The sequence below is a fragment of the Chironomus tepperi genome, unplaced genomic scaffold, assembly GCF_022539635.2.
Source record: "Chironomus tepperi strain 1889 unplaced genomic scaffold, CSIRO-AGI_Ctep_v1 contig_128, whole genome shotgun sequence".
Lineage (NCBI taxonomy): Eukaryota > Metazoa > Arthropoda > Insecta > Diptera > Chironomidae > Chironomus > Chironomus tepperi.
In genome coordinates, this window is record NW_027226250.1 from 2,047,514 (window position 1) to 2,069,617 (window position 22,104).

General features: G+C 32.5%; 1 protein-coding gene across 6 annotated transcripts in view; it reads right to left on the bottom strand.

Annotated features, from left to right (window-relative positions):
- The window catches only part of side-III (sidestep III), a 135,493-nt gene that overhangs the window by 31,326 nt on the left and 82,063 nt on the right, over positions 1-22,104 (bottom strand). For 5 of the 6 annotated variants that reach the window (XM_070636536.1, XM_070636533.1, XM_070636532.1 and 2 more), the window contains exons 11-16: positions 18,170-18,329; positions 10,615-10,854; positions 9,589-9,723; positions 5,428-6,295; positions 5,155-5,276; positions 3,159-3,284 (exon numbers count right to left, since the gene is read on the bottom strand). In XM_070636536.1, coding sequence (XP_070492637.1) covers positions 3,159-3,284; positions 5,155-5,276; positions 5,428-6,295; positions 9,589-9,723; positions 10,615-10,854; positions 18,170-18,329 — 1,651 coding nt within the window. The remainder of the gene's footprint in view (positions 1-3,158; positions 3,285-5,154; positions 5,277-5,427; positions 6,296-9,588; positions 9,724-10,614; positions 10,855-18,169; positions 18,330-22,104) is intronic. The other variant, XM_070636537.1, reaches the window with a different exon arrangement.

Genomic DNA, 22,104 nt, shown 5'->3' on the forward strand with positions numbered 1-22,104 from the left:
TATCTCCGTAAGATACTTTATAGGTTCACCAGTGGTACTGTAGAATGGTACACCTAAAGGCATCAATGTTTCAAATGGTACCGTAGCATCGCCTCAATATATTCACTTTACCAATAGCACACCACTCTACCATACCAAGTGTACCATTGTACCGTACCGCTGTGGTATGACTTTACCTACCATAGTGGCCCACCACTACAGAAATCAGCCCCTTATTTAAACTCTGTATTGCAACAAAATAATCCATCCCTTGCCCAAATTTCCTTGAGTTCTTCCGTTCTCTTTTTCTTTTCTTTATTCTTAAAATAGGCAAAGCTCACTTTGTGTGTTTTTGAGTCTCAAATGTTTTTCTTCATATTATTTTTTCAACATTTTTATTCCTTCTCTGTTGCTCGATGACAACGTTAAAGATTCGCGGTAAGAAGAAGACGAGAAAAGAAGCAACGAACGTGGTGATGGTATTAGGTACATAACAAGAAATGAAAACGAGAGAGAGCAAGAAAAACTTTTATAGAGGAATGAAAGAAAAGGAAGTAAATGGAGAGAGGGGGAGGCATGGCACACTTAAAATCGTTTGTGTGATAAAATCAAAATTAACATTTAGAAACAAAATTGTGTTATCCTCGGAAATTTACATTTTTTTTATTCTTCTTCTTCCGTTTTTGACTGTCATGAATACATGAAAAAACGTAAATAGATAAAGTATGTGAACATTTTGCATACTTTATCCATCCAAATGGAGTTGAGGTATTTTCTGCGAGAGAAAAAGCCAGTAAACAATGTTATGAAGGCGATATCAACTGTCTTCTTGCTCCCTTGCTGCTTTTTATAAGCTTCCATGCTCCCCTTCGTAATAATAATAAAGAGTAAAATTGTTTCCATCATCGCTTTTAGCGCGGTTTTTGAGGTGATTTTTTATGGAGTAATTGTAAGCAGGCTGATGGGATCATTATTGCAACGGTTTTAATTTAATACATTAAGTTCTTATTTATTGTTTATTTATTTGCATAATAAAAAAAATTGAGAAAATTTATGTGCAATGGAAGGTATGTTGTCGAGGAATTTTCAATAAATCATATATTGTTGGAGCTCTTGCTGAGAAATGCCAATTAAATTGACGTTTTGAAAGCAGTAATGCTGTTCAGCATGGACTTTAAATTTATAATTCACATGCGGTGTATTTTAAGTTAAACGGTTTTAAGCCTCACACAGTACTAATATCATGATGCATACTCGAATAGCACAAATCGGTCAATCGATCAAAAAGTCGACTCCAAACTAAAATGACTCTGACTTGGTGTCTGATTCGCTTTAAATTCGAATTTGGATCGATTATATTACTTGGCCTTGAAATATCGTCTGTAAATCTGACTTTATAGATGACCAAAGATCATAAGGATGGCTAAATAATTCACGAAAGGAAACTATTGAGAGAGACAGTACAAATTATTGATAAGCGATAGCCAGAGAAAGGGACAGTTTCAGGCGACATCTAAATAATGCCATGGATCACAATTGATGTATCCAGCCAGCGAAACCAACTAACTCGCCTTTTACTATACGGAATATTCACAATGTGTATTACATTTCCAAGAAGAATCTTGTATACAACCACAAAACGAGTCAGCACGATAAATTCCAATTTCTAATAAATTTAATCAAAACGAATATGCGCTACAATATCATTTCTGTTATATGCTTGAAGGCAAATACTTTAACTTGCATATTCTCTTCCTCATCGTTGTACTACGATATCATCTTAGGGCTGTATTTCGACTTTATTCGCTTACTCATATTAGGAGAAATGAAGGATGATACAGGGTTGTAGTCAGAAGTTTTTTGAGGGTTAAAGGGACTGTGTTCCCCTCCTGAATACGTCCCTGAGAAGATATTTCTTGTTCCTTGAACATTGTTTCTGCCTGTTTATTTCGTTTTTTTGGCTTCTTCTTCTGCATTCAACTTTCATTTTTTTTCTCTTGCTGTTCAAGCTCATGAAATGGAAAAGAAAGCGAGTTTATGAGTCAAGTTGTGCAGAAGAAATTTTTTTTCTCTTGCCTCTTTCATTTTCATTTCCTAATGTACAGCTGAAAAACATTTCTTTCTACACGATACTTTTAAGCCATAACCAATTTTGATTATGACTTGCGAACTTTTCAATTTTCATCATATTCTAATGAAGGAAGAGAGAGGAAAAATATTCTTGTATAGTTTAAAGCACCAAACAAGGCAAAAAAAAACTTTCTGCTCATGATTGAAACTTTTTAACGCATTTCACTTTGCGACATAATCTAAATAGAATTTTTTTTTCTTTCATTTCTCCATCTCCTGCTACCCACTTTTCATAACAAATTTATGAGTCGATGCCTGTCTGTCTATTAAACTTGTTTGCCTAGCTTTTATAAATGGACCTTCTATATATTCTACAATATTCATCATCAGAAAAAAAAAGCTTTTAACTTTTATGTTGGAAAAAAACTCACACAAATAAAGAAGGCAAGCAGACTTGCATGTACACATTATTGATGTGAAATTGGCTAGATTTCAAATAGAAACGTGATAATATATGCACAACGTGTACATCAGTAGACGTTGTAATATATAAATTTGGGGGAAATTTAAGTTAATAAAAAATTTCAAAAATGTCCCGAAGATACACGGTGCTGAAGTATCCAATAAACCAGTTTCAGACCAACTTGACTCTATCCTGAGGCTGGTTTTCATCAAATATAGCCTTGGAGAGTCAAGCTAGCTTGTGGTCGAATTTTCGACCATTTCCATGTCATGAGATTTTCAGGACATTGTGTAAGCTGCTTAATGTTGGACCCAAACCATAACTGCACCCCTGTACATCAATTTATACTTCTGAAATTGCACCAAGCATACTAACTCTATCATAATCCCTATGACTGACTGTTTTTCATTTAGCAAAGTTTACTCAAAGCATACAGACATTCGAGAAATGCACACATTGATAGATATTCACAAAAAAAAGAGTTGGCTTAATATGACGTGAACGAAAGAAAACAAAAACAAAAAAATGAAGTGAAAAATCTCATTCATTCAGCTCATCGACACACTGTATAAAATATAGTATACCATTGAATGAAAAGAATGGTAAAAAAAGAACTAAGTATAGAGATGAGAATCTGTGTACATACCTGTTCTTTTTTCCGCTTCATTAATGGCAATGTCTTCAAGCACTGTTGGCTCAGAGCGTCCCTTTTGATTTACACTATATGCGACTAGATGCAGTGTGGGTGTATAAGAGTCGGATGGCAGTAGATCTGTGATTATTTTCATGTATTTGTTTGTATTTTTATATTCAAACGAATGACGTTTATACAAATTGTAGAAGTTAGACGAAAGCAGTAAAAAAAGAGCAAAAGGAACAAAAAAAAATATGTTAATTAGTACAAAAATTGCTTGCAAAATGGAAAATTAAATGAAAAATTTTTAAACATTTTTTTTATTCCTCATCATCATCATTTGTCTCTTACAGTCGTTCATTTTCTCGTTATTCTCATTATAATTTTTGCGTAATTATGAAGATTACTTAATTGAATCATAACACAAATATACAGCACAAAAAGGCATGCTCATCAACTCGGAGGAATATAATTGATCTTAAAGACATTTCTTGTCTTTTTACTCGTACTGTTGTAATTAATTTATTTATTTATATCATTTTTGGGTAAATTCTATTTCATTAACAATCATGAGAAAATTTAATTTTGAAGCAAATATAATTTAAGTTTTTGTTCCATGTCGAGTTCAGGCCTTATAAGCTCGAGGCACTGCGATAAATAATCTATTGTAATACATACTTTACATCTACCGTTTATAGTGGGATTCTAGCCACTTTTAAAACTCTGGAGATTTCAAGGACACGAAAACATCATAATACCGGATGTAACCTGCAATGTCCCTGTTTCAATTCGTGCGCGCAAGATTTTGCTAAGAAAATCATCTAGATATCCAGTATATCACCGAGTGGACAATAGCACGTTAAAGCTAGTTAATGGCAAGTTAATGTCTAGTTGATGACTAGTTCCAACGTATATTTTTCCACTCTGGATCCATTTCGACCTAACATTCGAGATATATGGTTGGAATTCAAAAGGGAAAATGCTTCCAGGTGCTCCAAGAGCAACATGACGTAGGACGGTAATGAAGGAATGCCAGTTAGATGTCAAAACTGAGAATTTGTACAAGCTTTGTGATACAGCCAGTAACAGAGTCAGATTGAAGGCATTTTGTAGCAACCTAGGCTCCAAGTCGGAGCATGGTTCCAGTAAGTAAATATTGGAGACATATTATGTGCCAAAGACCTCAAAACTGCACACGAGTCAAATTTCGTAATCAGAACGACGAAATGAAATAAAGAGATTCAAAAATCAGAGATGACCTGGGATTGAACCCAGGAACCTTTAGCATATAAACCCAAAGCTCTACCATTGAGGCTTCTGAAGAAACTGGGGCCCAGAATGAATATTAGCTCTTATCTCTCTACCATATAATTACATCCAGAAAGCTTAAAATTCATATTGCAGGATACTTAGGCCTAATGAATTCTTTTCTTTATATTTTTTGTCGCTTCTTAAAGAGATAATATAAAGAATAAAGTTCTAATGCCATCAAAGCAAAAAAAAAAAATAAATGAATTTTAAACTGTAATACGATATCTCATCATCATCTCAAGTGAGATAAGGAAAAGCTGAAGCGACGTTGAGAGTGGATAATGCTTTAAACAGGCTTGAATACTTGAAAATCTCGTAGAGTATGAAAAAGAGAAAAGAAAAAGACGAATGATAAGAAGTTCCACGAAGACCCATCTAATTAATAATCATCAGTCGTAGTAGGACGGTACAAGGTATGTTGAGATATAAATATACATTTTCTTAACGAATGGATGGAGTGGGTGATGAAAGACAAATGTGAATAAATAAGGGATGAGAGAGAGAAAAGCAGGATGAGAATGATGAAGAATATTAAAACCATAACACAGTGGTGGACAACCTGTGTGTCGCGGCACACTAGTGGTGATGTCATAAACCGCATGTTCTTTTGGTTTCGATCATGCATTTCCACTATGGTGTGCCGTGACACAAAAAGGGTTGCCTACCACTGCCATAACCAAATATCAAGTAGAAATACCTGCTAAATCAATTCGAAATAATGGTACATCATTAAGAGCACTTGTTATATTTAATCGCAATTTCCTCGTTCGTGAGTCATAGGCTTCGAGGAAGAAATATTGTGGTAAACCGCCATCGAATCTGTAAAATTTTTAGGCAAGACAAATTTAACTTTTATAGACAATTTGTATATTTTAATCGATCATGTACATTACATCTGCACTAGAGGCTTAATAACTTTTTTTTTTATCTGATTAGTTTATCAACATGAAAAATCAATGACCGCACTTACCCAGCAATACACTCTAATTCCATTAGTGTTGGCTGTTCGACTGTCTCGGTAAGAACAGTGTTAGCGTATGGATTATTATTGTTATTGCTATTGATATTTGAAATGTGGTTATTATAACTACCGTGCGAGTTGATTGCTGATGGCACATGATGATATTTTGACGATGATGAAATCGATGATGATGAACGAAGGTATGAGATTGATGTATCAACAGAATCTGTTGAATATTGATTATTTTTTTGTGCTGCTGATGCTCGCTTATTAAAATTTACGTGTCTTGTTTCGTTAAAGGAAGACGAATACAATCTATTACCACCAACTTCACGTTTATTTTCATTTCTTAGTGCCATTGTCACTCCTGACTCATGCGACGTCGACGATGGCAACGATGACGATGTCGTGTGACGTTTTATATTTTTTAAATTTGATTTATATCGATCGTTGCTTTTATTATCACTAAAATTTATATTGTTCGTATTGTTCCTATGTTGTTGCTGATACTGCTGCTGTTGCTGTTGCTGTTGCACTGTATTATATCGCTGTGTGCTTGATAAGCTCATATTTTTTCCATTATTATTCTTACGTTCTAAAGATGTGAATTGATGATGCTGTTGTTGTTGATGCTGATGATGGTAGATATTTGATGATGATTTCCTCTTATCATCTACGAGATTTCTGTCTTTCACGTATTCTGTTGTTATGTAATTTAATTCCTTTAAATGTTGGCCCCCATTTACAATTTGATTACCGCCGCTGTAAAATGGCAAATTGGAAGAAGAAGAATTTGATAACATTGACGTTGCTGCTGATATAGATGAGGGTGATGAATAAGGACGTAAAGTACAATTACGTAGCGGAGCAGGTTTAGCTGTATGTATCGATTGAGATGAAATAAAAGAAAAAGAAGAAGAAAAGATAGAGAAAATTGAAAAAAATTCCAACAAAATGAATTGAAAGTTGACGACATTGCCTGTGCTGTTGTTATTCATGGTATGAGGGGGAGCTATGTAAGAATGAAAACAGCTTTTCTTCTCTGCTATCAATTTTTATTGCTCAGAATTTCTTTCCCACTTTCCTTTGTCTAAATTATCTAGATCTATCATACGCAAAAAATAAGTTTCTATCGAAGATTTTTAATGAAGAAAAAAATATTCAAATTGAGAGAATTGACTTTAAGGGAGGAACTAAGTTGATGAATTCCATCATTTTCTTATTGAGTATCTGCCTTATTGTAAAGAATTGGAAGGAAGAAGCGCTAATAGAGTGTTTGTAGATAACTTGAGAGATGAGTTGAAATTCGCTGGGCTTTAAACCAGTGGTGGACAACTTTTTTTTCGTGGCACATATTTGGTGGTAAACCACGACCGAAACTGCACATGTAGTACGGTTTATGACATTTTAGCCGGCACTCAGGTTGCTTACCACTGCTTCAAACATTCTCGAAACATTTTTTTCACACAAAATGCTGAAAAATGTTTCGAATTTTGAAGTTGAAACTTTAACATTAAACTTTTTCCTATCAAATTTCATTAAACAGCATCAAAAGTCACAACTAATTGAATTACAAGATGCTTTAAGTCAGAGTGTGACAGGCTCAAAAACGACCGTTATTTTTTTAAAATTTCCGTTGGTGTTTAAATTTTTTTTGTAACGTAAATTTTTATTTTGAAATAAGTTCAGAATTCTAACTTTTCAAAAAGGTTCGAATTTTTCGACAATCTAATGGCGAAATTCGAATTTGAGACGACGACACTCTGCTTTTAAATAACATTTCTCCTTTAAAATCATCTCCTTTTTTCCTATCAAGAAATTAGTTATTCTGCAGTAAAGAGCACAAAAGTGTGTTTATAACTTTTATAATTTCATTTTCATGTTCATGGCATTCACGTTAGAAAAGAAGTAAAGAGAGCAAAAAATTGGAAAAAAAAACTTTTTTATGGAATTAATGGAGAAAGATAATTGAAAATGACGTTCCAAAGTAAAATTCAGAATGTTTCAAGTTTTCATTTTCATCTTATTACAAACCTTCGAGTAGGTGACTAATTAAATCAATAAATAAATCAAATTAAAAGAAACTTTAAACATTTTTTTTTGACGAATTACGACGAAAAATTGAATTTTCCTCTTGACAACAATTTGAATTTTTTTCGAACGTTAGTTTTCAAAAAAACTTTGACCGTTATTTTTCACATAATTTTTGTTGTGGATCCTACTGATTGGACAGTTTTTGCTAATCAAATACTGATCGCTGGGCAAATATGCGCCTAAGTCCTCGATCAATAGCTCGATAACTTTAAAAAAATTTTCACCAAAGAATTAAATGATGTTGAATGAAATTCTTTGACTCAACAAGCAGAGTACCACCCATGAAGCTATGTTGAATCCATCATTGCCAGATGATCCATCAAAAATTATTCATGTATCAATTTTCCTTAAAATATTTATAATAAGACATTTTTCCTAGAATCGATAAATCCTAACAACAAAACTCAATTTCCCCTTAAAAACCTGTCAAATTCATCAATCTATTCATCTTACTATCAACATATTTTCATATGGTATGAGATGAGTTAGATTGACTGTAAATGAAATGTTTTTGTATATAAATTAATTTATATATCAAACTTTACAACGAAACATAATGTAATTTAGTCAGTAATTTAATCAAAATCAAAGTGAATTTAATTAACTAGAAAATTTTCCGCCTCAAAAGTCTGTCAAGCATTTTTGTCAATTCTCATCTTTATCATCATCGTTGCTATAAATTTAACAATTTTTTAGCGCATTTTTGAAATTTATTTCAAAAAGATAGCTTAATAAGACACTTTGTTCGGTCGGTCGGTCGGTCGGTCGGTCGGCTGGAACGCGAGATCTCGAAAACTAGACATCGTAGAGAGCTCGGAATGGTTTTAAAAGATCAGTTCCATAAAGTTATTGGCGCCCCGGGCATTTAAAAGTTTCAAATCAAAGCATAAATACTATAATTAACAGTTTTTCATTTTCATATACAACAACAACAAAAACAACAACACGTTTTTTCATTGTTTTACAGTGTTCTTCAATGTTTTTCGATGTTTTATCGGTGTTTGCTGAACAATGTTTGAATTTTTTTTGACCGTTATGTGGTTTAAATTATGAAAATCCGTTAAATGATGAAATTCTTAAATTCCAAGTATGGTGACTTAGAATTAACTGGATCTTGTTTTGTTGGTCTTGAAGTGACCTGGATCCTACTGGATCTTGTTATGTATGCTTGGAAGTGACCTGGATCCTACTGGATCTTGTTATGCAGTTCTGGAAGTGACCTGAATCCTACTGGATCTTGTTATGTAGATCTGGAAGTAACCTGGATCCTACTGGATCTTGTTTTTGTGGGTCTGGAAGTTATATGGATCCCACTGGATCTTGTTTTTCGGATCTGGAAGTGACCTGGATCCTACTGGATGTTGTTTTGTAGATCTGGAAGTGATCTGGTTCTTACTGGATCTTGTTTTTGTGAGTCTAGGAGTTATATGAATCCTACTGGATCTTGTTTTATAGACAGGAAACTGACTTAAAAATCAATTACTGATCGCTGGGACAAAAATGCGCTGAAGTAACTCGATAAGAACGAGTACTTTTGTAATTTTTTTCTTGTATCTTTAGATTATTTTATATTGTTTTCATTTGTTTTTCACCCTCCTTAAATTTAAGCTTTAATGATTGCATTTATTTAGGCACAAGTCGTCAATTGAAGTAGGGCCGATTTCTCCGGTGATGGTATGGTACCGTAAAGATGTATTACTGGTTTGGTTCAATGGTACACCTTGTATGAAAGTATTATACCAATGGTGCACCATGGTACTGTATTGATGCACATCTAGTAGGGTTCAAATGCAGCGGTGGTATGATGGCACAGTATGGGCTCACCATGCTGTTCCATTGGTGCACCATATTGTTCCATTGGTGCGCCATGTTGTTCCGTTGGTACACCATGTTGTTAAATTGGTGCACCATGTTGTTACATTAGTGCACCTTAATATACTGCACCACTATACTCTACCACCGGTGCACCTGAACCGAACCCAGTATGTACGTATACCGTACCTTACCGTACCATCACTGGAGAAATCATCCCATGTTTTATTAAAAATTCAATTTAATATCAAATGATTAGCATACCGGCAGGAACAATTTGAAATAAACATGGCTCAACTTGCTTCCCAATAGAATTTGTACCCCAACATGCCAACGTTCCATAATCTCGTTCACCTTTTGGTGTATAAATCAATTCGTTCACTGTTTCCATTATCAGACCTAGAAAAATTTTATCCACCGAAAAAAAGAAGTAAGAAAAAAAAGAAATTGTTAGTGAAATAGCAGGATAAGTTGAAGTAGAAGCACAAACAATAAAAACAAGAATAAATTGCAACGATTAAGCACTTGAAGAAGATTAATGCTTATGGTTTATGGATGAGAGTTAAATAGAGGGAGTGAAGGATGTGAAATAAAAGGAACATTGAGAGAAAAAAATGAATGGAGGATGATGATAATGAAAATGCGAGAAAAAATGGTAACAAAAAAAAAATCGATGATTTGATAAGATGACTGTGGTGTTGTGGATCTGGTTATTTAGAATGAATTGTTCTTTAGGACAGCTGTTAAATTTTGAGTGATGTGATTTTGAGTGAAATATATCAATTTTGTTCAAAATTAGTGACTAAGTAGTCGGCATACGTTTCCATAATGGTCACAAAGATATCATCTGAAAGTATGTCAATCGGTTAAGATCCTCGACATGCTGGATAAGAAAGGACTGATCAAATCTTCCCTGTCGGGTCTTGAATCGATGATCGCGGGATCAGATCAGTGTTGCTATAATTAGGTACAGAAGTACTTAACTATTCCGCTACCGAGGCACTTCGACTCACATGTCGGTTCTAGATCCGAAATCTGACCCCAGGTCGGTGTGACTCTGACTGAACCTGGCATTAACTCAATCGTCTTATTTGAAAATATCAAAAAACTTAAAAATTTCTTCAGTTCACCGCTTTCATTCTATCGATAACAAATTGTTTCCATTAGTTAAAGTATGCACCAAAGTCACTAAACCCAACACAAAAGAATTGTTCTTTAAAGAGTATTAAATAAAAATCAATGAAAAAAAAAAATGAGTTAAAAAAATATCACAGAATAAAGTTAAAGTACCATTGCCATTAGTCCCGTTTTCATCAGCATCAAGATAAATGTGATCTGTGTCTGCGTTGAAATTTTGTTGAATTGTAGTATAATGACCGGATGGTACTTCATAACGTTCGCCACTGTTTGAAAATGTCCATTCGAATGAAACTTTTGGTGGATCGGCACTAATTCTACATGCAATCGTCACTGATTCATCGATTGAAGCACCAACGATTGTAACGCTCGATGATATACATACGGGTGCATCTGAAAATGGATGAGATAGATAAAAAAATGCAAGATTGAATGAGGATGGATGAGATTCTTGTTGAAAAAAATCCAAACTTGACTTTGATGATGATAAAAGCACTTCTTGATACTAATTTCATACATATGTGAGAGATTCACAAACAAGAGAAAACAAAAAGTTCGTTTTTTGTCTTCTCCGTGCTTGTGTGGTTTACATTTGGAGCTATTTAGTGTAGCAGTTTACTGCTAAAAATGTTTAACATTCTCAGTTCGTCTGTTACATGACCATGTACAATTTTAATAGAATTTATTGCTAGATTCTCTGTGATTATTGAATTGGAAATATCATTTAAATTTGTTTGAATTAATTTGGACCAGTGATGGGCAACCTGTGTGCCACAAAACACTATCCAAAAATGTTTGGTAATGCTATGAACCATATACAGTGTGTGCTTTCAGCCGAGACTTATCACCAAGGTGTGCCGCAAAAAAGGTTGCTCAGAATTGATTTAGACTAAAAATGCGTTCTTGTCACTTGAACCCAAATAACATTAACTTGGAACTTTTTTGTGTACACTTTCAAGCGAGTATATGAGTGTATAACAATAGACACTGGCGAATGAATAATGAAAGCTAATTTTAATTCTAGAATGTTGAAATGAATTAAGTTTTAAATAACATTTGAAAATAAAATGAATTGTAACTTGAATGCTTCATGTTTATTAGCTAAAAACTGGAGTGGAATGCTTTTAAAGATATTTTTTTAATTTTACAGCAATTTTTTCATCATATATCCTATTTTCATGTTGTGTTATGAAATTTGAATCTTTTAATTAGATTCATATGTTTGCAATCGTGAGATAGATATGTTGATTTTTACATCAAAATGTTGATCTAATGGATGTTTACAATTCAAAGTCAAATATATCAAATTTCCCAATTTTTGGAATTGATACGTATTTTATTCCGAGTGATACAAATGTAGAAAGCTATGTCACGAAGTCTAAACTCTTTTATTACCAAAAGAGCTCGAATTCGACTTGAATTTTCTATGGAGTTGAATCGACTTGGGTCGTCGACTACGAACTTATATTAACAACCAAATGGAAGCTATATCGAAACCAAATGGAAACTGCAATTGCCATCAATGTGACTTTCATTTGGCGTCTGCATATCGATTCGAACGTATACTCAACAAAAGAGCTTTGGCTCCTTATCCTTAAAAGCTCCGTCAAGTGATTAATTTGTGTGATCTTCATTTGTGCCGCTCGGGATATGAAACAACAAAATGTTGATTAAATTATAAACAGGAAATGATTTATTCATTCTTGTTTCTAAGACAATGTTAATGGATTATACCTTTAGGATATATATTTTGTTTTTTTATTAACCTACATATGTGATTGTTTCATCCAATGCTACAAAGATAACTTTAAATGCCACAATAGCTCTTTGCGAAGTGGCTTTTACTTATGAATTCACAAACATCGAGTCACAACGCTCATAAAATTGTTAATGATCCTTGCGATTCAAATGTGACTTAACTAAACGATAAATTAAAAAAAAATAATAATATAAAATTATGTGAAATGAGGATGAAAATTTTCAATGTAAATATTATGAATCATCACATTAAAAAAAAATTATTTAAAATTTATCCTTCCTCTCATGTCTCATCTTATCTCATAAAAAGATAAAACAGAAAATTGAATTTCTTCTTTATCCTTCTCATTCCCATTTTTTGTATGATGTGTATTTAAATTTTTTTTATGAGTTTTCATTCATTTCGTAGTATTTAAATGAAAAAGGAGGAAGGAAAACTTCATGTAAGATACACATAATTTATTAATGGAGCTTTTGTAGCGCATATTTTGGTTAGCAGTATTGCATTGACACAAGTAAACTCATGAGCAGAGCATTCTTATGCATTTCTAGGATATTTAAATTATTAAGGAGTGGTGGAAGGGAACCGTCAAATGTACATTGAGCATATGCTTGTGTGTTAGGGTACATTTTACAGTCGGGATTGAGATCACTTCTTTGATGATATTACTGGGTATGAACCCTGGTTTCCACATGATTCACAATGATTCAAACATGATTCGAAAAAGTGCCTAATTTTAGTAGGAACATAAGATTTATAATTCAGAATGTTGTCAATCTTACTCATTAAAGAAGCAATGATCCTCATGTGATCCAAATTCGACACATATAGACTGTCAGACTTTCGATGCATTTGAAAAATTCTATTATACTTAAGTACAGTAAATTGCACTAAAAACTGAAGATGTAAAAAATTAGTGCACAAAAGAGAGAGAGAAAGAGAGATGGATAGAGAGAAAAACATAAACAATAACGAGTGAACATTTAATGAGTGTTTACATGTAACTAACAAGTAATTTACGATGTCTGCGAGAAGAACATTTTTAATTAAAATTACAGTAACAGCTAAAAAGTTTTCTTTGCTGCCATTTTGGATACAAAAAGATGTGAAAAAAAATCTTTTTTTATTTTATTTCATTTCTTCTCTTTCAATTTAAAAAGTTATTCAAACTTTGTCGACTTTTTCTTCAGCTGTATGCTCATCGCTCTTTTTAATTTATCTTAAGTTTACATTTTTTAAATAGCAAAATATCATTTAATTAGTACGTAAAGTGATAAGATTGCGAGACAAAACTTTTACCGGCAGAGAGGATATGAATATGAGATGAATGAAACGAACAGAGACAAAATGTAAAAATGTGAAAGTAATTACATTGAAATTGAAGATGGAAAATGTCAATTGAGTAAATGAATTACATTTCTTTTTTTATTATTCTTGAATGTAAATGGAAGTGATTTCTTTTTTGTTGAATTTTATTGAATGAGAACAGAGAATTAAAAGGGACCGATGTCGTGTCAATTCGGTAACATGACCCAAAGTTATGATTTTGATCCCGAATGACACAAATTAAAAAGACTCCGTCACGGGGCCTTTAAGGTTCGTACATGTAGCATAGAGGTCTTTTAAAAGGACTTCTATTTGATATAAATTAAGAGCTTTAAAAGCTCAGTAAAAGTGTCATGTCTTAAGATTGTTTAGCGAGTGAGAATTCTTCAGACTTCAACACACAATGACATTCCTGCCTGTACAAATGAAAGCGTGGAGTCTCGTTTTCATTACATATGTTTCTAGAAAAAGGACAAGTGAAAAATTATTCATGCCCCCTCACGTCTAGTCTCGAACCCATGATTACAGGGTCAGTATTGCAATTATTAGGTTCTAGAGCATTAAGCTATTCCGTCACCAAGCCATTTCGTCTTATTGTTTGAATTTTCTCGTGGACATCCAAAGAACACGGAAATTTGGCAAGTGAAAGCCAGCGATAGATCCAGCTTTAGGCGACTCTAGTGGGAGATCATGGATCACAACTGATCTGTACGATCAGCGATGGAATTATGTAAGTAAGCTTGAATTTTGATAAAACTCAGTGATGTCATAGAAGCATAAAGGACAATTCATCTTTAACTTCTTAAGAAATCTCAGTAAAAATCCACATCATCAAAGTTTTTTTTTTCAAAAACTTGATTACAATAAAGGAGAGCAATCAAATAACAAACAACGTAAATATGTCACGAATGTTGTGAGTAAATTGTTGATTTTTTTTCCTCATGTCATGAGTTTATTTGACAACAACCTGTTGTTCTCTAAGGAGTTTAATTTAATAGTTTATCACATGAATTGCGAGTTTCTTTCAAATGAAATTGAGGTAGAAAAAATATCAAATAAATATATGTTTACGTCTACTGTACTGTGGAAAATGACATGAATATTTAAAGAGCTTTTTAAAATAGACGATTGCCACAGGTAGACGACACAAATCATTAATTTATGAACTGAAAAGTTTGAGTAAACTCAAAATGACATTGAGACATTCTTTCTGACATTGAGTGTATTTACAATCTTATATGACTCCCAGCGACTCAAATGAAGAAGACTTTGGTAAACTTCCTTTATTAACGCCAAATGGAAACCGTCTAAATTTGGCCCATATGGTCTAAATAGCGGAGGATTCTTCATTTGTGTCACTCAATATAGATCCTATTTTTGGCCAAACGGGGGCGGTGGTAATAAAAGAAGCATAGCGGAGCAATAAAAGTTCCATGGCAGAGGCTACTACATTTGTGCCACTCGGGATATTTGAAACAAAAACTGAGAACAAATGAGATTGAAAATGAAAGCAATCCAAAACCTCAAAGCATTATAAAAACAAAAAAATAATTTTGTATGCAGAACATCGAGCATCAAATTGCTTTCAATCAAATTATTATCATTCCACTTATCAAGCAATTAATTTTCCCATTAATTCATATTACATTAATTGTCATATCAGAGAGGAAGGAATAAAATTTTTTTCGAGAAAAATGAATAAATTCTCATTTCATTTCTGCCACAGAGATGAATTTTTCATATCTCAAATCTCCTGCTTTTTATTTTAAACGCATGAAAAAGTCTCTCTAGAGGAATGAACAAAAAAATCCATTTCCATTTTATTTTTTTCCTTTCCACTCCTCATCGTTTCATGAAATATTCAAAACTCGTATGCGTTTTTTACAGTTGTGAATCTCCTTCTACTTCTCATAATCTTTCCTCTTTCTATCTCTCTCTATCTCTTGCTCACTCTATGCAAATGACAGTTCTAACGAATATTTAATTCTACTTAAATGTACATTTTAAATATTATCTCTTTTTTTCCAACTTAGTAGAAATGTTTACAATTAAAATGGAGATATACTGTATGAATCTGAGCTGTATGTGTGCATATACAGTTTTTTTTGTGTACTAGGAACTCGGACTCGTTGAAGAAAAGTGAAATGAAGATTATCGCATAAATTGAGATTTTTCTAATTATTTTCATAGTATTGTACATACCATCCATACATAGTATCATAATTTCCATATCAGAATTTGAAATAGACTTGAGTTTGCTTCGGTTGCACGGAAAGAGAAAGCTACGTTAGGGTGATTAACGACTAATGATTGTTTAACGAGTGAAAGTGATCTGCACTCAGTAAACCTACAATTAAAAGTATGGATCAGAACCACTTCTTTGGTGACATTACTCTCTCTAGGCTTTAAAAGAAGGATGTGAGATTCGTGTTTTCATTACATATGATTCGAAAAAGGACAATTGAAAATTCTCTACTGTCGCCTTTAGAACCTATGATCGCAGAGGATGTTTGAACAATTATAAAGATGCTGAAGGACAAAACCATTTTGCCACCGATCTTTTACAATTCCTCAAAAAAACTGGCAAAATGCCGATTAAAATTTGCATGGATTTTTTTTTTCTGCTAGCACTTGTGAAGTATAAATTTTCACACACTCAATCTGGATTCAACTTCTGATCTATACAATAAATTTTTTTTGTCATCAACATAATATTGATGATAAGTACATACTAATTTCATGCTAAATTGCTTTCTGTTCTTTGAAAAAGCTCTCTTTAAATAAAGCTAGTGCACCAAACTGAACATAGACAACTTCAAAAAAGACTCAATAATAATGAAATTTATATGACACAACAGAAAAAAGGATAGAATAGATCTAAAAATGGAAGGAGTATGGGAACATATGTAGATGTCATTATATGGTTTTTGTTACTTAATTTCTCCTTCTTAGCATTCTATAGTATATGAAAACACATATTTACATACATAGTTGAATTGAATGGAAAAATAATGAAAAAAAAAGAAAAACAAAAAAACGAGAGAGAGTAAAAGAATATCCAATTATAAGAGGATTTGTCTTGAATTTTACGCTTATTATGTGCTTATGTACACAGCAAATTAAAATTGTACTCTCTTTCTCATTCCGCTTGCTGATGATATGATGCGGCAACACAAAATTTTAACAAACAATTTACTCGTTCCCATTTTACCCATTTTTATGTATTGTTTGTATTTAACTGGTGAACTAAAGCATGTAACTCTATGCTTGCTTGCTGCTTCTCCTTCACTCATTCACAAATTTTTTTTTTTGCTGTATATGTTAACAAAAATGAAATCAAGAGGAAATGAATGAGGAAGAGAGAACATTTTAAATTTGTATTTTATATCATCATTTCATATGAAATTTTTTTAGTGACTATAAAAGTTTATATAACAATAGTCAAGTCTATCGTTCCTTTTTCCTTTCTTTTTATAGTTCTCATTTCATATTTTGCAATTTAAAATGAGCCGAAACATTTAAGGATTCGGGAATATAATATTTATTTTTTCTACTTTCTCAAGGCGTTTTTAAAGTTTCAACTGAATTGACTGAATTTGGGAGCAGAATTTTAATAACTTTGAGGTCGTTACATAAGTTTTTTCTTTTTACAGCATTTCTGCAGGGTGATTTTGGCAAAATATTGGGACACTCTTGGACTGACCCAAAATAATGGGATACTTTTCATTTTAGAAATTCAGCCATGTTTAACACGAATTCTGAGGGGGATTTCTAACGTGGGGACACGATATGCATACATATGGTATGGTATAGGTACACCACTGGTGCGGTTTATTGGTAAAGTGGTAAATCTGTGGCATAATGATGTAAAATGATACACCAATAGTGGATAAGTATACCACTTTGCCATGCCAGATGTCATGTTCGGTACCATGCCGTACCGTGTCATATCACCACTGGAAAAATTTAGGATAGCCTTAAGAAATTGTCCTATTTTAAAATTCGGTTCATGGTTCAAAGTACCAAAAAATCTGTTTCTGTGATTATTCTTATGCAAACAATTAAGTTCATAGGTCAAAATATTTCAAATCTGCAAAAACCACAATACAAGTTAATAAGGTCACAGCCACATTGTTAACGTCAGCACATTTTCAACAGCATGCAAGAGAAAAGAAGCAAAAAAATAAAAATGGATCGAATTTTAAGCAAAACACTGCTAAATAGCAGAAAAATTACATTTAATTGTACAAAGTGGAAAAAGAATTTTCAGTTCCACATTTTATGCTGATGTGCTGTGCTTTATGATGGGTATGAAGTGGAAAAATATTGCAGAAAGAAAATTTTTTGTCTCATTTTTCTTTCTCTTTTGTCAAAGGCAATTTACATTCAAATTGACTATGGCATTGAAACACATTGCTTTAATAGTTTTACCATTCTACGCTGTCTATGTTCCATTGACTGTATATCTACTCACAAAGACATAAAATGCTTTAATGCCTTTTGAATTTATTGATATAAAATGCATTACATTAATTGTATTAATCCACTCACATATTGAAGTGCTTTTACAAGAGAAGGTAAATTGATTTTTAATGTCATAGACATACACAATTTTATACTTACAGTGAACCCTTAATGACACCAGTGAACTCTGTGTCTCTCCTCGGTCATTTGCAGCAGAACATGCATACATTCCAGAATGGTTTCGCCCAACTCGTTGCAATACTAATGATCTTGTCGAAATGATGACACCCCATGATACATTTTGTGTAACTGGTATACCCTAAGGATGAGAATGAGAAAGAAATAATATTTAGAAGTGATGAAAAATTGAGTTGATAAAGAGTTTAGATTGCATAAAAGTATTTGCTTTTGTAAGACATAGAGTAACTGAAATTTTGGTTGATAAATTTAATTTTAATTGAAATTTTGGGATCAAAATTAGCTAGGATGATTTATTTGTTGCAGATCAGTGGTATCCAAAAACTATCTATAATAGCACAAATCCGTCAATCCAAGCCACATACTTGGGCGGAGTCGAACAAAACTCTGCTTAATTCAGAGTGCGTTAGTCTAGCAAGTTGTCATTCTTAACTACAAGTTAAGAAACAAAATGAGAGATCATAGATTACAATTGATCTGTGACTCTTGCTTGGTTTCTGGATTTTGAATTCATTAACCGACTTGTACTAATTGGGGTTACCCTCACTAATTGAGGTTACCCTCACTGTTTTAAAACATATCGTCTCAGTTCTTCAAAATGGCCAATTTTTAGCTCATTTTCCCAAAATTTTCCTAACAGTAAAAGACTTTATTATTTAAGTTTCTTTCCATTATTTCATATCGTTTATGTTCTTACGAAATTTAAAATAAAATGAGGTTTTGTAACGAAATTGCTGTTACATTATAAAAAAATATATACAAGACGTTGGAAAAAAAGGGAATAAATGAGTTAACCTATTTTCATCGTTTTTCCATTTTCTTTTACTTTTCATTCCTAAAACTGCTTTTTGATATTGAAACCCTTTCTTCCTTTACTTTATTAATTTAAACAAATTTAACAATCTTTCTTTTTTTAAAAGAAAAGGAAAAAAAAGAAAATTCTAATCAAAACAATTTCCCAACCTGCTCGCTTCTTTCTTCGTATTCTTTGAGATTTTTTTTCTCGTTTCATGCTTTCATCACTATGATACTTGAGTTAATTAAGTTTTGAAAAGCGAAGGAGATATATTTTTTGAAATTAGAACAGAAAATACTCCCTCAATACTCCCTAGATTTAAAAAGGTCAATAGGACGGCATTTAAATTATAGGAATACTTATATACTCCTTATTAAAAAATTCGTATTTAAATTTAGATCAGATCTGTTGCTATCAGGTTTATGGTTTTCCTTATAAAACTTGAAATCTATAAGGAAAAAATCAACCTCGCTTAGAACAGTAATTACAAGCTTTGGGTTTGGCCAGCAATGGCGTCAGATGGAAAGCCTTCTGTAATAGCTTAGGCTCCAAGTGAAAGCATGGTTCCAGTAAGAAAGAAAGCATGTTTCTTAACTTCAAATGTTGAAAATGTTCTGCATCTTTCCTTTAATATAATTGAGTGGAAGTATGAAGAAAGAATAACATCCGCCATGATTTGAGTCAGTACTATAAAAATGATGCTTTGGGTAAACTTCAATAAAATAGCACGTATTAAGTGAGGTTCATGTACACAAAATATCAACTACCAATAAAAAAGAAGCAACAGTGGATTTATGAAAAGAATATCATAATTTTGATTCTATGCATTGACCCAAAAAAAGCTTAGCTTCATACTATTTTCTATATAATAATAAATGTGCATTTTTATTATGCTCTACCCTCTTTAAATACACTTCCTTCTGATTTTTTGTGTACTTAATTCTCGTTGGGAAAAAGCAAAATTGGTTGAAATGATGAAAATCTTGAGAAATTGCGCATAATGATGATTTTATTATTAATTTGGTCAAAGGGGTTGTTCATAGGGATTGTACGCCATCAATTTTTTGTTGGAAATGTCATGAACCATATGCTTGTATGGATTTAGAAAGTGGTTGACCACCACTATTACAATATATTGAAACAATCACAATTAATTTGTATTTAGTCACAATAATCTCATCATAAACGTGTTTAACTAGCACCATAAATATCCAATGGCTGTAAATAAAGTAAACAGTTTTCTTGAAAATTAATAACTTATTCAAATATAAATCAGATTATATTTGAACTTTAATTAAGTTATTGCTTCTAATCGTTTATTAATATCTTATTTGAGCTAAAACTGTTTTAGGATCATTACTTTTTGGTAATTATCCTTGAGCTAAATTTGTTAATTGTTTATTTAATTACAGATTTTATTGTATACTAAATTGAGTTTGATAGCTTGATGAAATGAGGAAATTTATGTTAGAAGGTTAAGTTTCGTGGTTTTTTTGCTTATCCCTTAATTTGTGATTTGAGAATGAATCTGGCATTTTCTTAGCAGAAGCGTACTCAGAGGGTGGGGATTTGGAGATTTTCCCCCCTCCACACAATTGGAAAAGAATTCTTCAATTTGTTAGGATTTGATTGCTTCTTAGGTATTCTTATTCAATTTTAAAAATAGCACAAGTTTGTTACTAGATCCAAAATTCGGCAACATGTCGACGTGGTTCTGGTACATGCTAGATTTACAAATTGGACGACACTTAATTAGAGCCGGTCAATACCCAGATTTTTGATCGATTAATCGATTTGTACTATTCGGACTAACTTTCTGAATATCTCTGCCTTCACATTTTCATGATTGGAAATCTTCTCATACTTTTAGTTCATGACTTTAAAAACTCAATGAATAATCAACGATTAACACTTTTCTGGCAACTAATAAACTAAAACCCACAATGACAATGTAATAAGGAGCTCAAAAAATTTAAGTCATCACCCAAAAGCAAAGGGGATAAGAAAGTCGAACAGTATAATTCTTATTTCCAGCACCGCAAAATGAATCTTTATGTGTAATAATTCATAAAGCCAGCGAAAAATTTTCATGTATTTCACGTTGTGCTACTCAACATGGATTGATGGAGAAGGCATCGAAAAAGGAAAAGCTTCTTTTTTTTCGCTTATATTCCGCAGTTCCGCTGTTTTTCCCTCCTTGCTTGTTGTATGGCACGCCATGCCTTTTTACATTTACTTACAACACATTATATGACATGATAAAATTATCTGGAAAACCAGACATTCTTTAAAATGAGAAGCACAAGTTTATGATGATACATATCTGAAGTAAAAAGAAATAAGATTGAATGGAAATGAGGGAAGAGAGACTGGAAGAAGAATAAGAAATATTAAAGGCTTAAAAAAATTTTCATTTCTTTTCGACTCTATCTCCATTCCATTCATATCAATTGTAACAGTTTCGGTTGGAATCTATTATACATAATGTCTATCTACCTACATATATATACATAAGAGTTTGTCATGAAATGAAGCACTCTGTAGAGCGGAACTTGAGCGTTTATCACAGAAAACAGTCTGACTTTCAAGAAGAAAGAAATGTGAAATAATATGAATGAACAGCATATATACGCTATAAGTGGTAGAAATGGATGTAAAATTAAATAAATTTTTGGCGCGATTTTCTGCAATAAATGAGATTTTATTTTCATTTTGGGAATTTAATTTGATAAGTTGCACTCTGATGAATCACATTATGCTTTGCATTGTTGAGACTGCATTGTAGAACTTTGTGTTTTTATATAAAGTTCTGCTCTTTAATAGCTCTATTTTTAGATTTGGTTATGGTGAGCTGAGACGTCTAGGTTGTTCAAGAAGTTCAATGCTACTATCTGAAAACTGTAAGTACACTGAGAATGTGTTTAAACCATAATACTGCTAATAAGACCTAGTAACCTCCAAATTTATAAAAATGTCTTAGAACTAGTAATTAACTAGACGTTAAATTGTCCTTAATTACATATAGCGTATTATTGTCCATTTGGTCCGTTTAAAGATATCATTAACATAGTCTATATCAATCAGAATTGTTAGGTGGCTG